General features: G+C 40.3%; 2 protein-coding genes and 1 long non-coding RNA gene across 4 annotated transcripts in view; 1 reads left to right on the top strand and 2 right to left on the bottom strand.

Annotated features, from left to right (window-relative positions):
* Positions 1–7,983: 7,983 nt before the first annotated feature.
* The window catches only part of LOC127364713 (uncharacterized), a 29,375-nt gene continuing 17,537 nt past the window's right edge, over positions 7,984–19,821 (top strand). Inside the window, exon 1 of the long non-coding RNA XR_007885053.1 lies at positions 7,984–8,226. This is a non-coding gene — a long non-coding RNA (uncharacterized LOC127364713). The remainder of the gene's footprint in view (positions 8,227–19,821) is intronic.
* The window catches only part of LOC127364664 (kelch-like protein 13), a 36,947-nt gene continuing 25,331 nt past the window's right edge, over positions 8,206–19,821 (bottom strand). The window contains exon 6 of one of the 2 annotated variants that reach the window (XR_007885050.1): positions 8,206–9,085. The gene's annotated coding sequence lies outside the window, so the exon portion shown is untranslated. Of the gene's footprint in view, positions 9,253–19,821 lie in introns of both variants that reach the window. The other variant, XM_051402356.1, reaches the window with a different exon arrangement.
* LOC127364675 (kelch-like protein 33) lies at positions 9,249–12,782 on the bottom strand. Its single transcript, XM_051402413.1, has 4 exons — positions 11,689–12,782; positions 10,299–11,235; positions 10,025–10,192; positions 9,249–9,776 (listed from the first exon to the last, which is right to left on the bottom strand). The coding sequence occupies exons 1-4, from the start codon at positions 12,527–12,529 to the stop codon at positions 9,266–9,268; spliced, it is 2,457 nt and encodes an 818-aa protein (XP_051258373.1). The 5' UTR covers positions 12,530–12,782; the 3' UTR covers positions 9,249–9,265.

Raw genomic sequence — 19,821 nt, 5'->3', positions numbered from 1 at the left:
TCGCTGTCACAGAGACCCCTTTATGACAAGAGGAAGTCTGTGTAGGTTATGAAAGAGGTAATTTACATAAAAAACAGACTGCACTATATGTTTACTCTGTTAGATTACAACATATGTTTGAATGCATACACATCACGTACTTTATGCTCAGGTTAATAAACTATAATGCTGCCCTCGCTCAATACTTGTGCTGTAGTCTAATATAAGGAAGAGGAATATGGGGGGAAAATGTGCAAATCACAGCTTAAGAGAGTTTTCTAAGAGCGTTTCTATAAACACTCAGAAATAAAAGGTTTTATTCAAAAGTCCAATCTACTTTAGCTAACTAATAACTAATGCTCTCTGCAGCCGTTGTTACCCTAAATTTCACTTGATTTGACCTCATCTTACAGTAGGACCGTGTGGACTGTATACAGTTGGGTCTGACTGACAAGACCCCTAACTCCTGTAGTTTTGTTGCACCTTATATTCTTTAAAATCCTCCCATTAAAAGGTTCAATCAAGGGGGGAGCTACGGAGCTGTGCCTCAGCAATCTGCATTTGGGCGTTTATGTTGCGCATCATTCATTTCCTTTATAATTTTCACTTCTTTATGTGAGCATTTACAAATGATGTTGAGGACACGTCTTCTGTCTCACGAGTGTGTAACTGGGAAAGGCTTACTCTCTTGGATCAGGGTCACTTCATCTGTCATGGAAGTAATTAAAACAAACACAGGATCATATGAGCAGCTTTGTTAGAGTTAATTGTTGGGATCACTGAGATCCATGTGATTTCGACTATTTCCGTTTAAATCACTGCTTGTATTTTTACAATGTAGAGACTAAGAAACTAAGGGATCATCCACTATCCGGCGCTCTATAGGAGAAAACATTAGGCACTTTAAACCCCATAGCGGGTTTTCTGTTATTACAATAATCAGAGTCCCATTTTCCATCTAACATAGTCATGGCACATTTCTTCCTGTCGTCATCTTGAAATAACTCCAGATCCCAGTTTCTGAAAGAGAAATGACTCCCATCTGACCACCTCCAGGTGTCTCTGAACAGGCCGATCCACACATCATAAGAATGAATTTGTTCCTTGAGATCCGGGTCATTTAACTGATTGAGTCCACTGACCAGGTCGGTGTTGTTTTCTCTGCAGTAGTTCTGAGCTTTGAGCCAGCTTATCGTATCGTTAATCAAATGGAATTTCTTTCCTGATTGATTTGTGGATGGATTTCTGTGGAATAAACAGAGAAAGTTATTTATTTTAAATATATATATAAATATACCGTATATCACCATATACACCCTATAATGTATGTTTTAAGGAAATACACATCTTATCAAGTCATTCAGTCTCATGAAATATTGTTTTTTTCTTACTAAAAACTGGTGAAATGCTAATGTGAGACAAATTAACACGATTCTACTTCAGATATTTATTTGGTAAAAGTGTGTTTGGCATAATAAAGTAGGCCCATACTTGATGAGAATTCATGTTTTATATATACACCACAGTAATCTACCATGTGTTTACTTCATTCCATATAAATGAGGTATATGTCCACTTAGAAAACCATTGTTAGACCGGATGATGCTGAAAACACACAATAGTATTAATATCTATATACTCTCACCGTTATAGCAAATAAACATATATATATCTATACAGGAAACCCCTTTCCTTTTTTCCCTTTTTTTTTTTTTTCCCCTTTTTTTCCTTTTCCTTGGATGTTGTAAAACCCAATCCAGGCTTGTGTTTTTTTCCAATATATTCTCTCCCCTTTTTTCTTTTATATCACCCTATGGCCGGCTCTTTTTTTTCTTTCAGCAATATGCCTGGGTTTCTTTCCTGGTTTTTTTACTCTTCATTAAAGTGGTACTCATAGAGGCAACATGTGAAGAAGGAACACTGACCTAAAAACAGACAAAAATATTGTTCAGTATTGGTGCTGACAACAAGAATCTGATTAATAGAATCTATTAATTAGCATAGTTGTAATTTAATTATTCATATTAACACAGCCTGTACAAATAATACAGATCAATTCAGTTTTAAAGAATCTAGCCACTTATAGGGAACATATTGAATTAAAGCTGCAAGCAGCGATGGACGGGACCTCGCACTACCGCAACTCGGGGCCTGCTGCGGCTGCTTCACATGCTGTCGGGGTCCGTGCAGTTTGTAAGTAAGTGGGACCACGACATGAAAATCTCACAAGTAAATCAGCTAAAAATTGCAGTCGGATCATGTGTTATGAAGAATCCCTCTAAAGTCTCAAGGACGTTTGTTCAAATAGACCACCGGGGTTTTAAATGGCCCACCTTTGACGGCTCGCCCGACACTCTCAACCGTTACAGTCACAAATTGAAATCCACATTCAGCAGCATGTTGTGACGGTACTACTTAACCCTCAAGAAGATAAAGATCCTTGAAACGTGTAGGAGGAGATCATTCATATAGAAGCCCTGAAAGGCCAAAATGTTTTTTAATAAAATGGGTTTAAAAAATAAAATAAAAAATTTTTGAATTTTTTTAGGGGGGAAAAATTTTGGGGGGATAAAAAAAAATTTTAAATTTTAGAAAATTAAAAAAATAAAAAAAAAAAAAAAGGGGGGGGGGGGGGGGGGGAGGAAGGAATTTTAAAAAAAAAGAAAAAAAAAAAAAAAAAAAAAAAAAAAAAAAAAAAAGAAAAAAAAAAACATCACAGTGTGACATTTGTTCTAAATGGCCAACTTTGAGGGCACGCCACGGACACGCCCTTCAACGTACAGTCACAAAATATAATGCGTTCATTCAGCACCATGTTGTGACTGTAAAAAAAAAAACCTGTAGGGGGGATCATTCAAAAAAAAGCCCTAGGAGACATCACAGTGTGACATTTGTACAGTCACAAATCATGCGCACCATGTTGTGACTGGACTGTTTAATTTTGAAGAAGATCCGATAGGAGCTGTAGGGAGGGCATCATTCAAATAGAAGCCCTGAAATGCAAAAATGACATCCATTGCAGTGTTCACAAAGAAACCTTAAAGGGCAAAACAAACACAAAACCGCCAACAAAACAGTAACCTTAAATTAAAAATAATTGACTTCCTGTGGGATTTGAGGTATGGGTCCAGAGGGGCCACCTGCCACCAGAGTGCCACTAGTGGCGTGATTTTTCCTTTTTTAGGGAGCCTCGGGAGCCATGGGAAGCAACATAGTTTCATCTTAATCACACATACCGTTGTAGTGTGTAAAAAAAAGCTGGGGAACTATGGACCCAAGGTTGGTGTAAATCAGACATACCAACGTGAAAAAAAACCCCCTTTCTTTTTTTAAAAAAAAAAACAGGAAGTGCTAATTTTAATCTTATTTTTAAAATATCAAATTCTTCAAATTACTTTTGTTGTCAGGACGGTCCACAGATGCTATGTGCAAAATTTCGTGCGAATGGAAAGTGTAGGATGAACACCAAAAAGGTTATGATGCAAAAAAAAAAATCTATGATGGAATCTCTAAGTTTAATGAAACTGCTCCAAATCAGCAGCCACGCAGCGCTTCCTTCCTGTTGCCAGTATGCTGTGCTTTCACTTTATCTGAAACTTCTTACCCATACAAAATTTCATCGGGAGGGGAATACTAGGACGTTGTTAAGTTAGGACGGTGTTTTCGAAGGTGACTCTTTTACAAAATATAAAAATTTTTGGAAATGGGAATTTGAAACTTAAATTTATAACTTTCTTTAATATAAAATGGTTTCAATTAGAAAACCGGTCACTCTTTTTATGTTTGACAGTACAGAAATATCAATTCTTCATGTACACTTTGTTTTTATAAGACTGTCCAATTTTGATCTATTTTTAAGTTTTATCTTGCAATTTAACATGACTTCCAGCAGTTTCCTATTTTCTTAAACAAAAACCTCTACCTATAAGTTTAGAGCGGAGAAGTGTTGTGTTTCATTGAAAAAGACCACAGAATTCAAAATGTCCAACTTATGAGTTACCGGTCTCCACGTATAGATATGCATTCATTCAACACCTGTTGTGACTGGCCCAATTTTAAAAAAAACCCTTTAAAACGGTTAGGGGGGAGAATATTAAAATAAAACCCCTAAAAACAAAAAAAAAACACAATATTATAATATTTCTTATAAAACAACAATTACTTCCGCCCCCGACACGCCCCTCCCTTAATCACCAAATATAATGTGTTCATTCAGCCCCATGTTGTGACTGTGCCCATTTTATTCCTGAACCATGTGTACTCTTCATTTAAAGCCCTGATACATCATAGACAGGTAATGTGAAGAAGGCCTAAAGACAAATGACCAAAAGACAAAAGTGATATTGTTTCAGTATATCCGTCTCCTGTGGGATTTGGGTATTGTTTTATCCTGTAGCTACAAGCAGGACAAACAGATGACTTATTACATACAATTTATTATTAATGAGCACCACCTAGTGCGTTTTTTTGTCCTTTAATTATTCAATTAACATGGGGGCAGCGACCAAGTAATACATACCAATGTGAGAATCACTTCCTTTTTTGAAAAATCTAAACAGGAAGTGCTAATTGTATAACTTCCTTTTTTTTTTTTATTTTCAAAATTTTTCAAATTACTTTTTTTTTTTGGACGGCCACTCCTCAAATGTAAAAGTTTAGTTTCTTATCCGCAATTTTTATTGTATGTTCTCCGGAATACCCATTTATGAATTTTTGGGCTTTTAAAAAAAAAAAAAATCTGAACTTGGATTGGCCTTAGGGGAGTTTAAGGACATTTCAACCAATTCGCGAAAAAAGGTTTTAAATGATTTAAAAATTGGGGATAATAGCATAACGAAATTTGCCTCCAAATGGCGCCACCTAAGCAGCACCGGTATTCCGCGACACTCCTTCCATTTTGCACACTGAGTTGAGTACCGTTTCATTGGAAAATGGTCTGATTAGCAAGGGTTTAACGTACAGTCACAATAGCTCATTCTTCATGACACTTGTTTTTATAAGACTGTAATACTCCCCGCGTTTCCCACTATGCTCACAACAATACTCCCTAGGATGGTTTGTGATGTGTGAGCGGGTTTGTGTTTCATCACTGAAGATTTCGGTCCCGTCAAGTTTTGAAGCAGATCTGAAAGCTCGGGTTTGTTTTCAAACTTGGCCCGGCAGGCCCGACACCCTAGTATGCTTAGGAAGCAGGGACATGGACCCAAGGTTGGGGGTAAATCGTGGCTGTCACAAGTTAATTGTGTTGTAACACGTGCGGACCACGACATGAAAATCTCACGTAAATCAGCTAAAAATTGCAGTCGGATCATGTACGCAGAAGTTATGACGAATCCCTCTTTAATGGCGAAGGTTTGAAATTGGATGCCACGGGACGTCACGCCACGGGCACAATGTTGGACGAAAAAAACTGACTGCACTGACCAATTTTGAAATACATCCAATAGAACCTGTAGGTGGAGTTAGTTAAAATAGAAGCCCTGAAATGCCAAAAATGACATCACAGTGTGACATTCGTTCAAAATGGCCAACTTTGACGGCACGCCACGGACACGCCCTTCAACGTACAGTCATATATAGCACAACTTGTAATCAGCAACATTATTCAAGAGTACTGTCAAGTTTTGAAGCAGATCTGATAAATTCCGTAGGGGTTTGTTTGTTCAAATACAAGACCACAGACTTCAAAATGGCCAACTTTGACGGCACGCCACGGACACACCCTTCAACGTACAGTCAAAAAATGAACAGCTTTCATTCAGCACCATGTTTTGACTGCACTGACCAATTTTCAAGTAGATCCAATGAAACCTGTAGGAGGAGTTAGTTAAAATAGAAGCCCTGAAATGCCAAAAATGACATCACAGTGTGACATTCGTTCAAAATAGCCAACTTTGACGGCACGCCACGGACACGCCCTTCAACGTACAGTGAAAAAATGAACACCGTTCATTCAGCACCATTTTGTGACTGTACTGACCAATTTTAAAGCAGATCCCAGACATTCCCTAGGGGTTCGTTCAAATGCAAGGCTTTCCTCTTTCTTTTATCATGATACACATGCGTAGCAATTTTCGTACATGTGGGCCTTGCGTGTCTTGGGGGCTGATTCTGGGGGGCGTGGCTTAGACGTTTGGCAGCGCCCGTGCACGGGGACAATGTCATATCGGTATTTTAGCTACGTTTGAATTTTGTGCAAATTTTCATGCCATTTTGAGCATGTTGCGGGGGCCAAATATGCGGTCGAAGTCCCAGAGGTATAATAATAATTCCTAGAGGAACAATAGGGTCCTTGCACTTGTTAGTGCTCGGTCCCTAATTAGCTTGCACCGCCAGCTGTTGCTGAAGGAAATTGACTATGATGGTGTTGGTATCCACATAATCCTGAAGATGATCTTGATGACAGTGATACAAGTCACTGCAATGGTGTTATTTTCCTATTACTGTCTATAAGAGCTCTTACTCTATCAAGTTTGTTAACCCTCAATTGGCACCAGTTGCACACATTCTTTTTAACTTAGGTTGTATTTTCCCTTTGTTCCAGGGTTTTTTTTTTTATGTACTGTCTCAAAATCTCCATCATTGTAACATTCACTGGCAGTAGTAGGTGAGGACATTCTGCTGGTTTCATCGTATAAGCACCACTGGGCAGTGGAGGCCACAGGTCAGAGAATCCAGCCAGGCCATGTACAGAGCACTGGGGCAGTCACTGTGTGGCACAGGTAGGCTCCTGGAAAAACCATCACGTTTACATGAACAAAACAGCACAGAAGAACAAACACTGCCCTTACTTGACCTATTATGGGAATATTACACAAGTCAAATGAGTGCATGTTGTGGTTTGCAGTCATTCAAATAAAACATAATCTCTCCCATCTCTTTCTTGAATCATACTCCCATGGACATAGCCACGGTCTGGTGGCTCTTTGCGTATGATTTTGCATCCCTGTGAACACCAGACAATGTATTGTTTTCATTTCCTGATAGAGAGGCCTGTAAACATGTTTCTATAGGGGAACTACAGAACTACAGAAACCCAGTCCTTGTCTTTGAAGGTTCAATGACCTTTTAACATTTGTAAAACACTATATTAATATTTGAAAGATGGCAATTCCACTTAGTGTCTATTATTATGTCTTATGCACACGTTCGGGTGAAATTTCTAGGGCTCTTGTTTCTTTTTAATACCAGTCTACCATGGAGTGAAATGTTATAGCAAGTGTTTGTAAGAGGACAAATATGTGGGGGTGTAATCTTGTACAGTACCACTAGTGGCACCAGAGGTAGAACATTCTAATATTGCACACAAATTTAGATATATTTTGTAATTTGTTTCTTCAAAATGAAGCTACACCTAAAACCTGGGTTTGTGCAAGGTGGCGGAAACAACAGTCTGTCATTGTGGACTGATCCCTTCCTGTATCAGTTCACATCATTCACTGTTCACAGTGAATTTGAAGGTTTTTGCAGACCCACTTCTTGGCAAATCTCTTCAGCAGAGCAATCATCCTACGAGAAACAATCAAGTTGAAGCACATCAGTGCCCACGAAACACCCTGCCCCTGTTATGAACTGCAACAGATCCATGAACTGGAGTAAGACATTTTTTTATATTGCTGAAAATACCACCAACTTCCAATCCCATCAACCTGCATGAATAAATGTGATTTAACACAAAATTGTAAAAATAAAGATACAATTTGCCAGATGCAAATCATCACAAGCCCAGATTAAACTGGCTCAGAGCTAGTTACGTTGCCCTACTCTCTAATATAGCATAATAATATAACCTTCAATTCCACAACATAGCGAGAAATGGCCTTGGACGTAAGGTGAGGTTACTACTGTAGGTATTGAATGCTTGTGTTTACATTGTACAAAGTGTGTAGAAATGTTTCACTTTGTATGTCACATTCCTCACTCACAGGCCATGTTGGGACATGACTAGAACTGCGGTCCCTGAGGGCCTCAACATTTGCTTACGCACTGACACTGGAGGACCCTACTCAGTGGAGAGCAGGTATATAAGCCACTGAGAAAAAAAACATCCCTTTGCAAACTGCAAGGAAAATATCCAAGAGACTACAAATTTAAGATGGAAATGGAATTCAGGGCTTTGCTCCTGCTGGGACTCTTTTTGGCGGAGCCAGGGTTCGGACAGAGAGGTGACATGGATATTAGTGAGTGGCTGAAAGATAGAGTGGAGTTAATAAAAAACTTGGAGGGTAAACTGAAATATGTAGACAGGTGGGAGGATGATGTTAAAGATCTGGAGGCCAGGCTCAATGCGACTGTGGACGCGCTGACGAGACAGAAAGCTGAAGTGGACAGACTGAATGAAAAGAATGAAGGTACAAGATTTATGATGATGAGTTTTTATACCACATATATTCCCACCATTTTTCACATTCATTAATTATTTCAACTTGTACAGGCCTGCAAAAAAGACTGAAGGCCACAGAGGAGGAGATTGATAAGCTGAAACAAAGCAGTGCTGAAGGTTAGATGATCGAACTTACAGTATTTGAATTTCTGTGTTAAATCTGAAAAGACTAATGACTTTAAACATTTATTATGATAAAACTGTGAAGAAAATCTTTCTTTGTTCTCATACAGTGACTCGGGTCTGCAGTGTTTATAGTGCTGATTGGAGTCTAAAGTTGCACTCATAAAAATTCATATATTAACAATCGATTAAATGATTGAATCAAACCTTAAATGCCTGGGCCAATTAATCTGAATTTTTTGTGACATTTGGGTTTAAAAAAATTAAATAATAAATAACATTATAGCATTCCACTGTAGCCTATAGCCTCTATAGATCATTAATGAATTAATAATATTAGCTCAACCAGGTTCTGAAAAGCCATAATTCATTAGTTTAGATTTGCCTCCAAAGCAGCTGCCTTTGAGAAACTTTAAAGAAATAAAACTCGAATCTAGTTAGAATTTGAGTAACACATCTTGTATCTGCTTGCTCTTTTCCAAGAATCTTCACGGCACCAATGAGCGGTCTTTATTACTTCAGCTTATACTAAATTTAAATAGCATCAGAATTATCCTACATTTGACATGCCTGAATGTTTAACTCATATACTATATTTACCTCGATTAGGATATCAGTTATTGTGAAACTGTAAACATCCTTGCTTTGTCAACAATGGAAGAATGTGAATTACAAATAAATTACAAAAATACCACTGTTACTAACATGCAAGTATCCTGAAATTAAGTTGAATTAAATTCCATATAAACCAACGATAGCGTTGGTACCTGTCACCACGTCTTACAATCGGAAATGTGAAGGCAAGCACAGCAGAGCCGCTCGTATGTCATTATTCGGCCCAGGCATCTTGCCCATGCTCTCCCATCTCTGTGAAGTGGGATCATAACGATGGACTATCTTCGTGTCACTGAAGTCCTCCCGGCTGTATCCACCAAGCACATAAAACTTTTCTTCCAAAACTGCACTTCCTGCTCCTACATGTGGCACTGGCAGTGATGTAAAGGCAGTCCATGAGTCAGCTTCTGGATTGTAGACCTCACAAGCTAGCTGGTCAACAGTGTCTGTGGCGATTCCACCTGCTACGTAAAGACAATTGCCCAGCGTCTCCATGCAGTGATAAGCTCGAGGTTTAGCCATGTTTTCTAAATAAGTGCTTCCTGTCTCTGGGTGATACAATAACATGGATGCAAGACATTGGTACTGGTTGCTTAGCCCTCCTGAGACAAAGATCTGTCCTTGGAAAACTTTTGCTACATGGGCACTCAGAGGCATATCCAAGGGCGAGGTGAAGCTGTAAGAGAAGACAATGTTTTAATATATGAAAATATAAACTTTGTTGAGACACAGTATGTCACATAAATGAAAATTTATGGCAAATGAAAAGTATGAGGTTATAATAGCTGTTCTGTAAACCTGTATGGTTTAGCAAAAAAACTGTTGAATGAGGCAGTAATTATGAAGCAAAAATAAGACAAGATGAGATACTACCCTATACTACAGCACATTTTGCTTTGGAAAATAGTTTCCCTTCCAACGTACCTCCAAGAGTTTGCAACAGGGCAGTATCGTTCCACACTCTCTAAATAGTGTGGTTCACAATATCCACCAATGGCATATATCTTCTCATCCAGGACAACCACGGAAAAAGAGCATCTCTTTTCTTGCATTTCAGCTAGGCTCTCCCAGCTGTTTTGAAGGGGGTCATACCTAAAATGTGGTAAAATGAGACAATTAAAGTATAAACGCATTGAAACGTGCCTTTAAAACAGTAAATGGTTGTTTCTTGCTGGAATCTAAGATTACCATCTCTCACCTGTAAACAGAGTTCAGGATGTCGTTGGTGCCATAATAGTTCTTGCCACCAAACACGTACAGTTGTCCTCTGAGCACAGACACCTCATGACTGTACCTTGCTGGGTCTGGCATCTCTCCCAACTTTCTCCATTCCATGGCCTTTTTTATGCCTAGATGGTTCCTTAATGAATTCCCAAACCAGAGTTCTCTGCTGATGCTGCGGCTACCCTTGTCTTCAGAGGTCTGGTCACCTCCAATTAAGATCAGACTCTCTTTCGGCAGATAGATGCGGCACTGACTGTAGTCAGTCTCATTAGAGCAGAATTCCTCAAAAATTGCTTCATAGAGCTTTGCCAGGCTGTAATCAGACCACATGTTCAGAGATTGGACTTCTTGGAATTCCTCGAATGTCATCAGGGGAAAATGGATGGTTTTCATTAGGTCTTTGGTAAGCTTCAGCCTTGTCTTAGGCTTTGCTTGGATCCATGCCACCACTGCTTTGAATACAACAAGCTCAGATGGAACACAGAGCAAGTGACTTTTCAGGTATTTCAGGAGCTTTTTGGCTGGCAGATCCTTGAACTTTGAGGTGCGTGCCACCTTTTGGAATTGCCGCAAGACAAAATCGTCTGCAGCTTCAAGAAGCTGCACTGTCTCGTAGGCCTCAGCAAAAGATGCCACATCCAGGCAGGAGTGAGGATTTATTTCTTGATGCAGGAAGTTAAGGCACAAGGAGAGGGCGGGTTGGTACTGGAGCTGCAGAGCAGTGCTGGTGATCTCGAAGATACACTTCCAGCTGAGGGAGATAGCCCCACTGTAGGAGCAGTCAATCAGAAGCTCCAGCTCTGAAGCCAATAGGAAGGGAAGGGTCACACAGGACTGATGGGACTCCCTCATCCCTAAGGTGAACATGCTGCGAAAGTAGTCACTCCCCATAGCCAGGATGACTCTGTGGACTGAAGTACAACATAAATCCATTGTAATTGCAACTAACATTTACAGGGCTCTATAATGCAAGATGTTTCTCGTAGACATAAGTCTATTATTATTGCAACTTGCAATTTGAAAATTGCAAAGTTAAAGCGAACATGTATTTGAAATAAAATATTTCATTTATGTTTAACACTGTCCAAATGAGAAACACATTAATACCACAACTAAATCACCTTTGGGAGCATTGGGTGAAAGCAACACAAGTGCTTTGTTAATGACTACATGGTGGCATTATCCTTACCAAAAGCAAAGACTTAAGGCCACCAAATTTACTAAAAGACTATTAAGTAGTTCATGAGATATCTTCACATGACAATTTCAGGTGAGCAAACAGGAATCCAAGGATAGTGGCTTCTACAGTGACTGCTATTGTACTACATTTACATAAATGTACAACTCGTTGGCAGTGTACTCACTGTGAAGCGAACCTCCGATAGCTTCCAGAATGACGTCACAGCTCTCTCTGTCAATCCACAGCTGTTTGATGGACTTAAGACTGATCATCATTTGCTCTGCAGCCAAAATTCTTCCCTCTGTCTTCTGACCACCAGTTTTTCTGGACTTTTCCTCTTCCTCTGTGCACAGATCCAGCACCCTGGGGGCACCCAATGTTTGAGCTGCGGTCTTAATCTGGTGCACAGTGTTCTTGTTCAAAAACGATATGAGACCAGTGTAGGCAAACTCCACAACGGCCTCTAATCCAACATTATCCACTTCTGGACCCAAAGACAGGGACCACCTGCGGAGTCCTTCATCTTTTCTTTTATCATATCTACTGTTTTTTACATTGATTCTACTCAGACTTCCCCGGATAAGGGAGCTGACAGCAGCCAGGACAAGGGAGTGTACAAAAAAACTGTTCCCATCCTCTGTGCTCAAAGTAAGGTCAGTGAGAAGAGAGGAGTTCCTGAACTCTGTCAAGGTGTTGAATACAACTGTGACATAATTAGCTTTGCAGTAAATCTTCACCACATCTTCGTCATTATTATCTACATCCTCGTCCGCTGAATGTTCTGCTTGCTCTTCCAGGTGATACTGTCCAATTTGCTGCTTAGCTTCCTTTGCATCATTGCCTTCCTCCTCATCCCCCCTTTTGTTCTCCTTAACCTCCCTTTCTGCCCCTTGTTCCCCTTCTTCCAGTTCCTCTGCTTGCTTCACCTCTTTTTCTTCTTCCTCATCCACCTCCTCACACTCCTCAACTGCTTTAGACCAACGTCTCACCCTCTCCCACAATTTCATCTTCCTGTTCACCTCCATCTCTCTCTACCATTCCTCCCACTCTTTGTTGGGGCACGGATTGGCTACTGCCATACAGTCCAGTATCACTCTAATCTGTACTAATCCTTTTAAATCCTTAAAACATTAAGATCACTTACTTTTTTGCGCCGTTTTTAAAGGGAAATTCACAGAGAATGTAATATTGGTGTCAAGTAATAGTCCACTGTTTGGATGTTGCAAGTAGCTGTACCTCTTTCCCTGTCTGCAGACACCAGCTGTGTTGTCTGTCTGTCCCAATTCTGCCTCTCCCTCCTCCTGTATGTAAGAGTCGTACAAGAGCACACAAACACACACGTTTCTATTTACAGTGTATGATATCACGAGGTAAAAGAAATTCTAGACTGTTTGGGCTGACATAGGTCTGTGGTGGGGTGATGAACTAAATGTATGCTCATATTTGTGATTTCACTACATTGTTGAATTCTTTTGTTCCCTATCTTTTGTGTTTTGTTTGATTATTTTGAGTTTCCTTTTGGTCATTTATTATAGAAAGTATATTTACAGGCCATACAATTCATCCTTTTTCTCATCCCTTTTTTTTAAAGATTCCACTTTGCAGTCTGTTCCTGTGCTCATCAGTTCTACACTTCTTAAACTTAAACTGTAAAGATTTGACCCAAGCAAGTAATAAACAAGGGAATGATCTAGAACCTGAGGCAGCTGGATGTGTGCCCATATGACTCTCAAGGAGCCTTGGCATCTTTATTCCGCACCATATGACTCTGGTATCAGTATTAAATGCCTAGAGGGTCACATTGCACTTTCAGGTCCAAAACAGTGGTATCTGGGTCAAGGATCAAGAGGCAAGAGGGGAAGAAAGAAGCCAAGGGGGCAACAAAACAACACAATTTACACCTGTTGCCTTTTGTTCAGACACAAAAAGCAAACCGGAAAAATTGTCACCTTGACTTGAAAAATTGTTTCACAGGTTACAAGTAGCTCACAAAGGACCCTCACAAATATGCTCTCTCCTTGTATTACCACATTCTTAAAGTGGCAAATGGATTGGGTTGCCTCAGCTATCCATAAATCCACAACTGTTTGTTTGTTAAGTGCTTCCTAAGTTCAAAGTTCAAAGTTCTGATATAATAAACTGGACTGTCCCAAAAACTTGTCTTAGCAACAACTTTAGTCACGTGTAATGTTGCATTCACATAGAATGAGGCAGATGGTTGACAGCAGACAAACAAGACCTTCTGGATGGGAAAAACAAGCAAACGGTTTGCCACAAAACATGCATGTTTAAAAAACTGGTGCTCAATATGAGTGGTTAAATTGACAATTTAATACGTTGGCGTGTGAGTCGTCATGTCTGTAAGTTGACTTGTAACTCGTCCTGCTAGTTCCATTCATCCTGGTCTGCATTTTTCTGCTGCTGTATGTCATGAAGTTAGTTGCTGTCCTCATTCTCAATCACACCTACGACTGGGATTGGTTGATTGATTCTCCAGGTCTGTAACCATTCTACAGTGGGCAGCTGCTTGCACAGTACAAAGTACAAATCTCAAATCTAAAGTCCCCTGGTTGAAGATCTTGTTTCTTTAACCTTGAGGCAATTTTGCCATCTAAATGCACCTAAAAATAACAGCCCTTTAATTTTATCAACACAGGGCGAGTTTCTGCTGAAATGCTTTGAAGTTGAAGCATTGTGAGTGGGTGAGTTGGAAATGAAAATGGTGGGCGACACCTCGCCTTAAAACACACTCCTACCTGAGGACACAGTGACTCTGCTCTTTTCACAGCCTTTCACGTGTGAGGCATCACACACGCACACACTTACTATACTTACATGCAAGGAGCTTTAAAAAGGCAGACAAGTGAGTCAACCAAACACAGAAAGAGAAGTTGAATGCATTTGAATAAATTGAAAACTTGAGCTAGACATTTTACATTGACATTTGGAATCATTCTGAGGTAAATGATGTCTCTCCAGATTGATTTTGTGCCATGTTGTGTGTTTCCCCTCGCGAAACATAAGGTGATCTGGAGGAGAGCAGGTTGCCGTTGATAAAATAAATGTTTGTTTACCGCCGTGTTCACATCCAGAGTTTGTAACACAGCAGATGTGCAGATGTTGTATTCACATTATCACCTACAGTGAGTGTTTTTCTCTGGGCAGCAGCTCGCAATGTACTTATGAAAAAGTCTGTTACCCTCTGCAGTCCTGATTGTTACCATGACGACAGTGAAAGGAGTGAAGAGCGCTAACCTCGTTATGGGACCCTCCCCCTCAGGTCCTTTCCTCAAGAGCAGCAAACACTGCTGGGACCTGAGGCTAAGCTGCATTCCTTGTCTTTTCTTAATACTGGCAGTAGAAGAAGTGTCACAATTTTATTATTTTTTTTAAAGCTGTATGAGCACTTTCTTTCAAATTAAACCCACTGTAACTTAATTAGACATTTTGAGAAATGTACGCTTTTTCACTCTCTTCCAGAAAGTTTGACAAGAAAATCACTATCCTTTCTCTGTAGTTAGCTTGCATAAAGTATTTGAAACAGGATCTGTCTGGTCATCGTCACCAACACCTCTTAAACTCATTAGTTATCACGTCATAGCTTTGGCGTCTGAGGAGTCACTCCTGGAATGTCTGCACATAAACCTCTATGCCGTTGCTTTTATACGCTAGTATATACAAAAAAAAAGATTTAAGACAAGCAATACAACAGGCTGGAAGAGAAAAAAGTTAATGAACATGAATCAAATTGGCTCATACAGTACAACCTGATCTTATTTTGAAATGCACATTTCTCTACAAGAAATCCTGTCGTGTGTGAAAGAAATAATCGTAACGTCAAAAACATACAAAACAACATAACGTCACACATACAGTACAGAAAAGCCACTGCATGGCTTTTTTCCCCAATTATTTCAGCTTGGAAGAAGTAGCATACGGAGCCCCTAAAGGGACATGGGGGTGGGAAAAAAATGAAACTTTTCTCATGCACATGAGATACTTTCTGCTCACAAGATACTTTCTGGTTCACACGAGTTGAGAAACCTTAGGTCAGGCACAGGCAGTTGTGCTTCCTGTGCGTATGCCTCTAGGCTCATTAACTGCGGCCAAGCCAGCTGTTACTAGGGTGGCCATTCGTCCGGCTTTAGGCCAGACAGTCCGGCTCTTAAATGCACTGTCCTGCTGCAGGCGCAGCCTTAAGCTGGACACTCATTTGTCCTCCTTTTGAGAAAATATCAAAAAAGGTCCACCTTTTGACGCATTACCTTGTTAGTTTAATACTTATTGGCTAAAAATGTGTGTCAAAAAAGCTGTGTCAAAATAAGTAATTTCATTGGTTACATTTTCGTGTGGTGGCGAATCAACACATGTGCAGTTGCTGCCACCAGGCTGTCAATAAAGCTCTCAGCGACAGAGAACGTAACGTTAGCTAACGTTGGTTGTTTGTTGTACAAATATGGACATTTATTGTTGAATTTCTCCAAACTGGTGCAGTAAAAATGCTTGATATTAAGTATACTTGTAGTCTTACATGTGTAGAAGTCAAATATACCATCCATAGCCAGGAATTATTGAGCAATGTGTTTTTACAGTACCTCAAATATAAGAAAAGTATCTTGTGCGCACGAGAAACGTGTCCCTTTAGGGGCTCCATAGTTGCATGACTTACACAGACTCAGCATATGCACATGGGGTTTGCTCATGTTTCTTCTTAGATAATAATCATAAACACAACATAAATTTTATTAAACATGACCGTAATGTCTCAAATGTAAGACTGTGTTTTGAGGTCGAGTTATTTTACAAAAAACATACCCAAGTGCAGCAGAGAAGAGGAAGAAGAAGAAGAAGAAATATGGACCCACCTGCTTTTAAATCAGCCTGCAACAAGTAAAATAATACAGGTCCTACATTCATTAAACCAACAGATGTACAGCGGATCATATGCGGTGGGAGCTATATCAGATCTCTCCTGCTATTGCTTTTTAAATCAGGTCATGCTCTATTTTAGAAGTCCCTGCATTCATAAAGTGTATTCCTAATAGAGAAAAGGGCAAGGGCCAAGAAGGTGACGACAGTGTCAAAGAAATAGGGACGGTCTTTAACAGGAGATAAGAAGTATTGTGGTTTAATTTTTCTGGTCTCAACGCACCTCAAACAATGTCTAACTGACGGTGCAGTTAGACATCGAACTGAAGGTACCCAGAATGGTGACACAGACTCACAAAAAGCAAAGAGAATTGATCGTTTCACTTCACATGTAAGATTTATTTGCATCAACACAGGATACAAGCAAACCGAGTTGTCTCGAGAATCAACTAACTAGAACAAAGTAAATCACTCTATTATATGCCTCTTTCCCCTAGAGTGTCTATTGGTGACGTCTAATGTCTGATAAGCAGTAGTCATAACACATCTGATGCCCTACTCTCCAGGAGACAGCCTTGGTCTTTGGAATGTGCGCAGCTCATGGCACAATGAATAACAACTCTCCTAACTAGTGTGAGACAACCAGAGTGTGAATGCATGAGGATTAACATACGTGAACATAAAATATTATACTGTAAGCCTGTAAAATCAAACATTAAATAGCACAACATAATATAGTTTGCTTCATGTTCGCAGAATCTTATTTCTGAATGCATTTTCCCCACTACATTCCCCCCTTGAGTGACTCTTGTCACTCACAAAAACGAAAATGCATTCTCTTACGAGTTTATTTCCAGATTACAGAATATTACCTCTTCAAATTTTTCACATAAAAAAGCCCTGCTGAACAATCCACATGCTATGTGAAGAAATCATAGTACATAAAGATGACAAGAACTGGTTACATGAATGCTTTCAAATGTCTTCTCCCCTTTGTTACTTCCCGAGCCACTTAAGGTGACTATGTATATGGCCGAATATACATAGATACCTACAACTTAAGTATCAAGCAAGCACATAGCATACAACAATGGTAACAAGATTAATTAAGAATTAAAGCATTGTATATTTCATATGAGTATTTTTACACTAGTGTCATCTTCGTCTGCCTCATACAAACAGTAGAGAGGCACTCCCAGGAAGAGGTTACTAGCACTTTGCGTCAAGGGGGTTTCGATCTGTTCTTTCTGTGTGTATCCTTGCTGCAAATTACAAATAAGATGGTGGGGGGCCCCAATTGGGTAGTGCCCTGTGATCATACTGAGGCAAACGCCCCTCCTCTCTTCCATTGCTTGGTTCTCCTCCTGGCAGAATTTGCACATAGGGTTGTACAGTGACAAATACCCGGACCTGCGTCCTACCACTCATTGATGGAGCTTGCTGGGATAGGACCTCATGACCGGTATGTAAGTTTCCTTTATCTCTGAACTGCTGATCTTTACACTTTCGCTCATATGTAACTTTTCCTCAGGAACGCAAGATGGGGCGGTTGCAAGTACTTTAAGTAGTGTGATATAAGTTTGGAGGCCACAGTAGGCGTTATCTATCTGCTTTATAGGTGTGGTTTCCCTGTGTATTGCATTTACTTTTGAATTGGACAATGTCCAGGCTGATTTGTGGCTTTCTAGTGGTGGTGTTGGTTGAGGGAAAGGTTTGGAAGAAAAATACAAATTATTAGGGGCCTTCTTTTTCTGTGTTTTGACTCTCGGTATTCTTGATAAGGACTCCATACCGTAATATTATGCATAATTGTTTCATGGCTCGTCAGCAGTGTACTGGCTATTGGTTTGTTTTAGTTAAATGGCTTGGGTTCTTGTTATGGGTCTGTTTACTTAGCGAATGGGTTCCGTGGATTCCTCCTGTATTGATATTTGTGGGTCAGCTGCTTTTGTGCAGTGGGTGAGGTTATACCAGTGTGGTTTTCCTTTGACATTTACTGCTGTGGGCATGGCTAACACCACCTCATAAGGGCCTGCCCTTCTTGGCTCATCCCACTTTCTCCTGTACACTTTTATGTACACCCACTGACCTGGTTGCACAGCGTTCTGTGTCCGGAGGAGTCTGTCTGTTCTCAGTTGCTCCCTTGACCTGTTTGAACAGAAGCTCATGTATGCTGGTTAGACGTTGGACATAGCTACGCATTTCTTTCATCGACAAATCAAGTGGCGGACCCTTATGGGGTCCTCTCAAATGCGACGCTGGCATAGGTCGCCCCAGGTTAGCATTTCATGTGGGGTAAGGTGGGTTGTTCTGTTAGTTTGCATTCTCATACTCATTAGTGCAAGCGGCAATACAGTCACCCAGTCCATCTTAGTTTCCCTGCAGATTTTTGCAAGCTTCATTTTCAATGTTTCATTAGCTCTTTCCACTAGACCTTGTGATTGGGGATGGTACACACTTTCCAGCCTATGTTTAATTCTTAGAGATTGATATATCCTCCTCATTACAGCATTGTCAAAACCAGTTCCATTATCAGAGCTAATTTTATCAGGAATTCTGTACCTAGGGAAGACTTCTCTGGAAAGAAATTTAGCTACTGTTATGGCATCAGCCTTTGCTGCTGGGCATGCTTCTACCCATCTGCTGAATCTGTCAATTACCACTAGCACATACTGTTTTTTGTTTACCGGTTTTACCATATCAATAAAGTCAATTACGATATGCCTAAACGGGCCATCTGGAACCGGAATGTGGCCTATTGAAGCCACATGCGATTTTCCGCACAGATTTCACACGATTGTAACAGGTGTTAACAGTAGTGACCATGTATGGAGACCACCAAGTGTTCTGTAACACTTTCACTACTTCCTCCCTTGCGACATGGGACACACCAGGCGCAACAACAAACAACTGTGGTATCAAAGATGCAGGTGCCACCAACAACCCTGTGGCTGACCGAAACAGTCCAGTAGAGCAATCTTTAACAAATCCCCTGTCCATCCATAGTTGTTTTTCCTCTGTAGAGGCAGTCTCCTGTACCTCAGCCAGAGCACGCAATGAACAGGTGTGGTCGTCATTGTCAACATCAGGTGTGGTTTCATGCACATCACCCCCCTGGTACATTACTGTTGGCAGGTGTTCGAGGTCTGAGAACGCTGCTGCCTGTTTAGCAGCCTTATCAGCAGCATTATTACCTTTTGTTACAAAATTGGTGGCTGACCCGTGAGCTGCACATTTTACTACCGCTAATGAAGCCGGCAAAGACATTGCATGTAAGAGCTCGTCAATGACAGGCCCATGTGACACTGGTTTGCCAGCTGCCCTCATGAAGCCTCTCTGCCTCCATATGGCGCCACTGAGGTGACAAACCCCATGTGCATATGCTGAGTCTGTGTAAATGTTACAGGATTTACCTTGACCTAACCGACACGCTGCAGCTAAAGCCTTA

The sequence above is a fragment of the Dicentrarchus labrax genome, unplaced genomic scaffold (genome assembly GCF_905237075.1).
Source record: "Dicentrarchus labrax unplaced genomic scaffold, dlabrax2021, whole genome shotgun sequence".
Classification (NCBI taxonomy): Eukaryota; Metazoa; Chordata; class Actinopteri; family Moronidae; genus Dicentrarchus; species Dicentrarchus labrax.
This window is presented reverse-complemented; position numbering and strand designations above follow the sequence as displayed.

Bases quoted from the DNA above. Each gene is read 5' to 3' on its own strand.
- LOC127364675 (XM_051402413.1), bottom strand. From the start codon at position 12,529: ATGGAGGTGAACAGGAAGATGAAATTGTGGGAGAGGGTGAGACGTTGG. The intron at 10,193-10,298 runs GTGAGAGATGGT...ACCACATTTTAG, and splicing joins ATCCTGAACTCTGTTTACAG to GTATGACCCCCTTCAAAACA. The intron at 9,777-10,024 runs GTACGTTGGAAG...CTTCTCTTACAG, and splicing joins CCTGTTGCAAACTCTTGGAG to CTTCACCTCGCCCTTGGATA.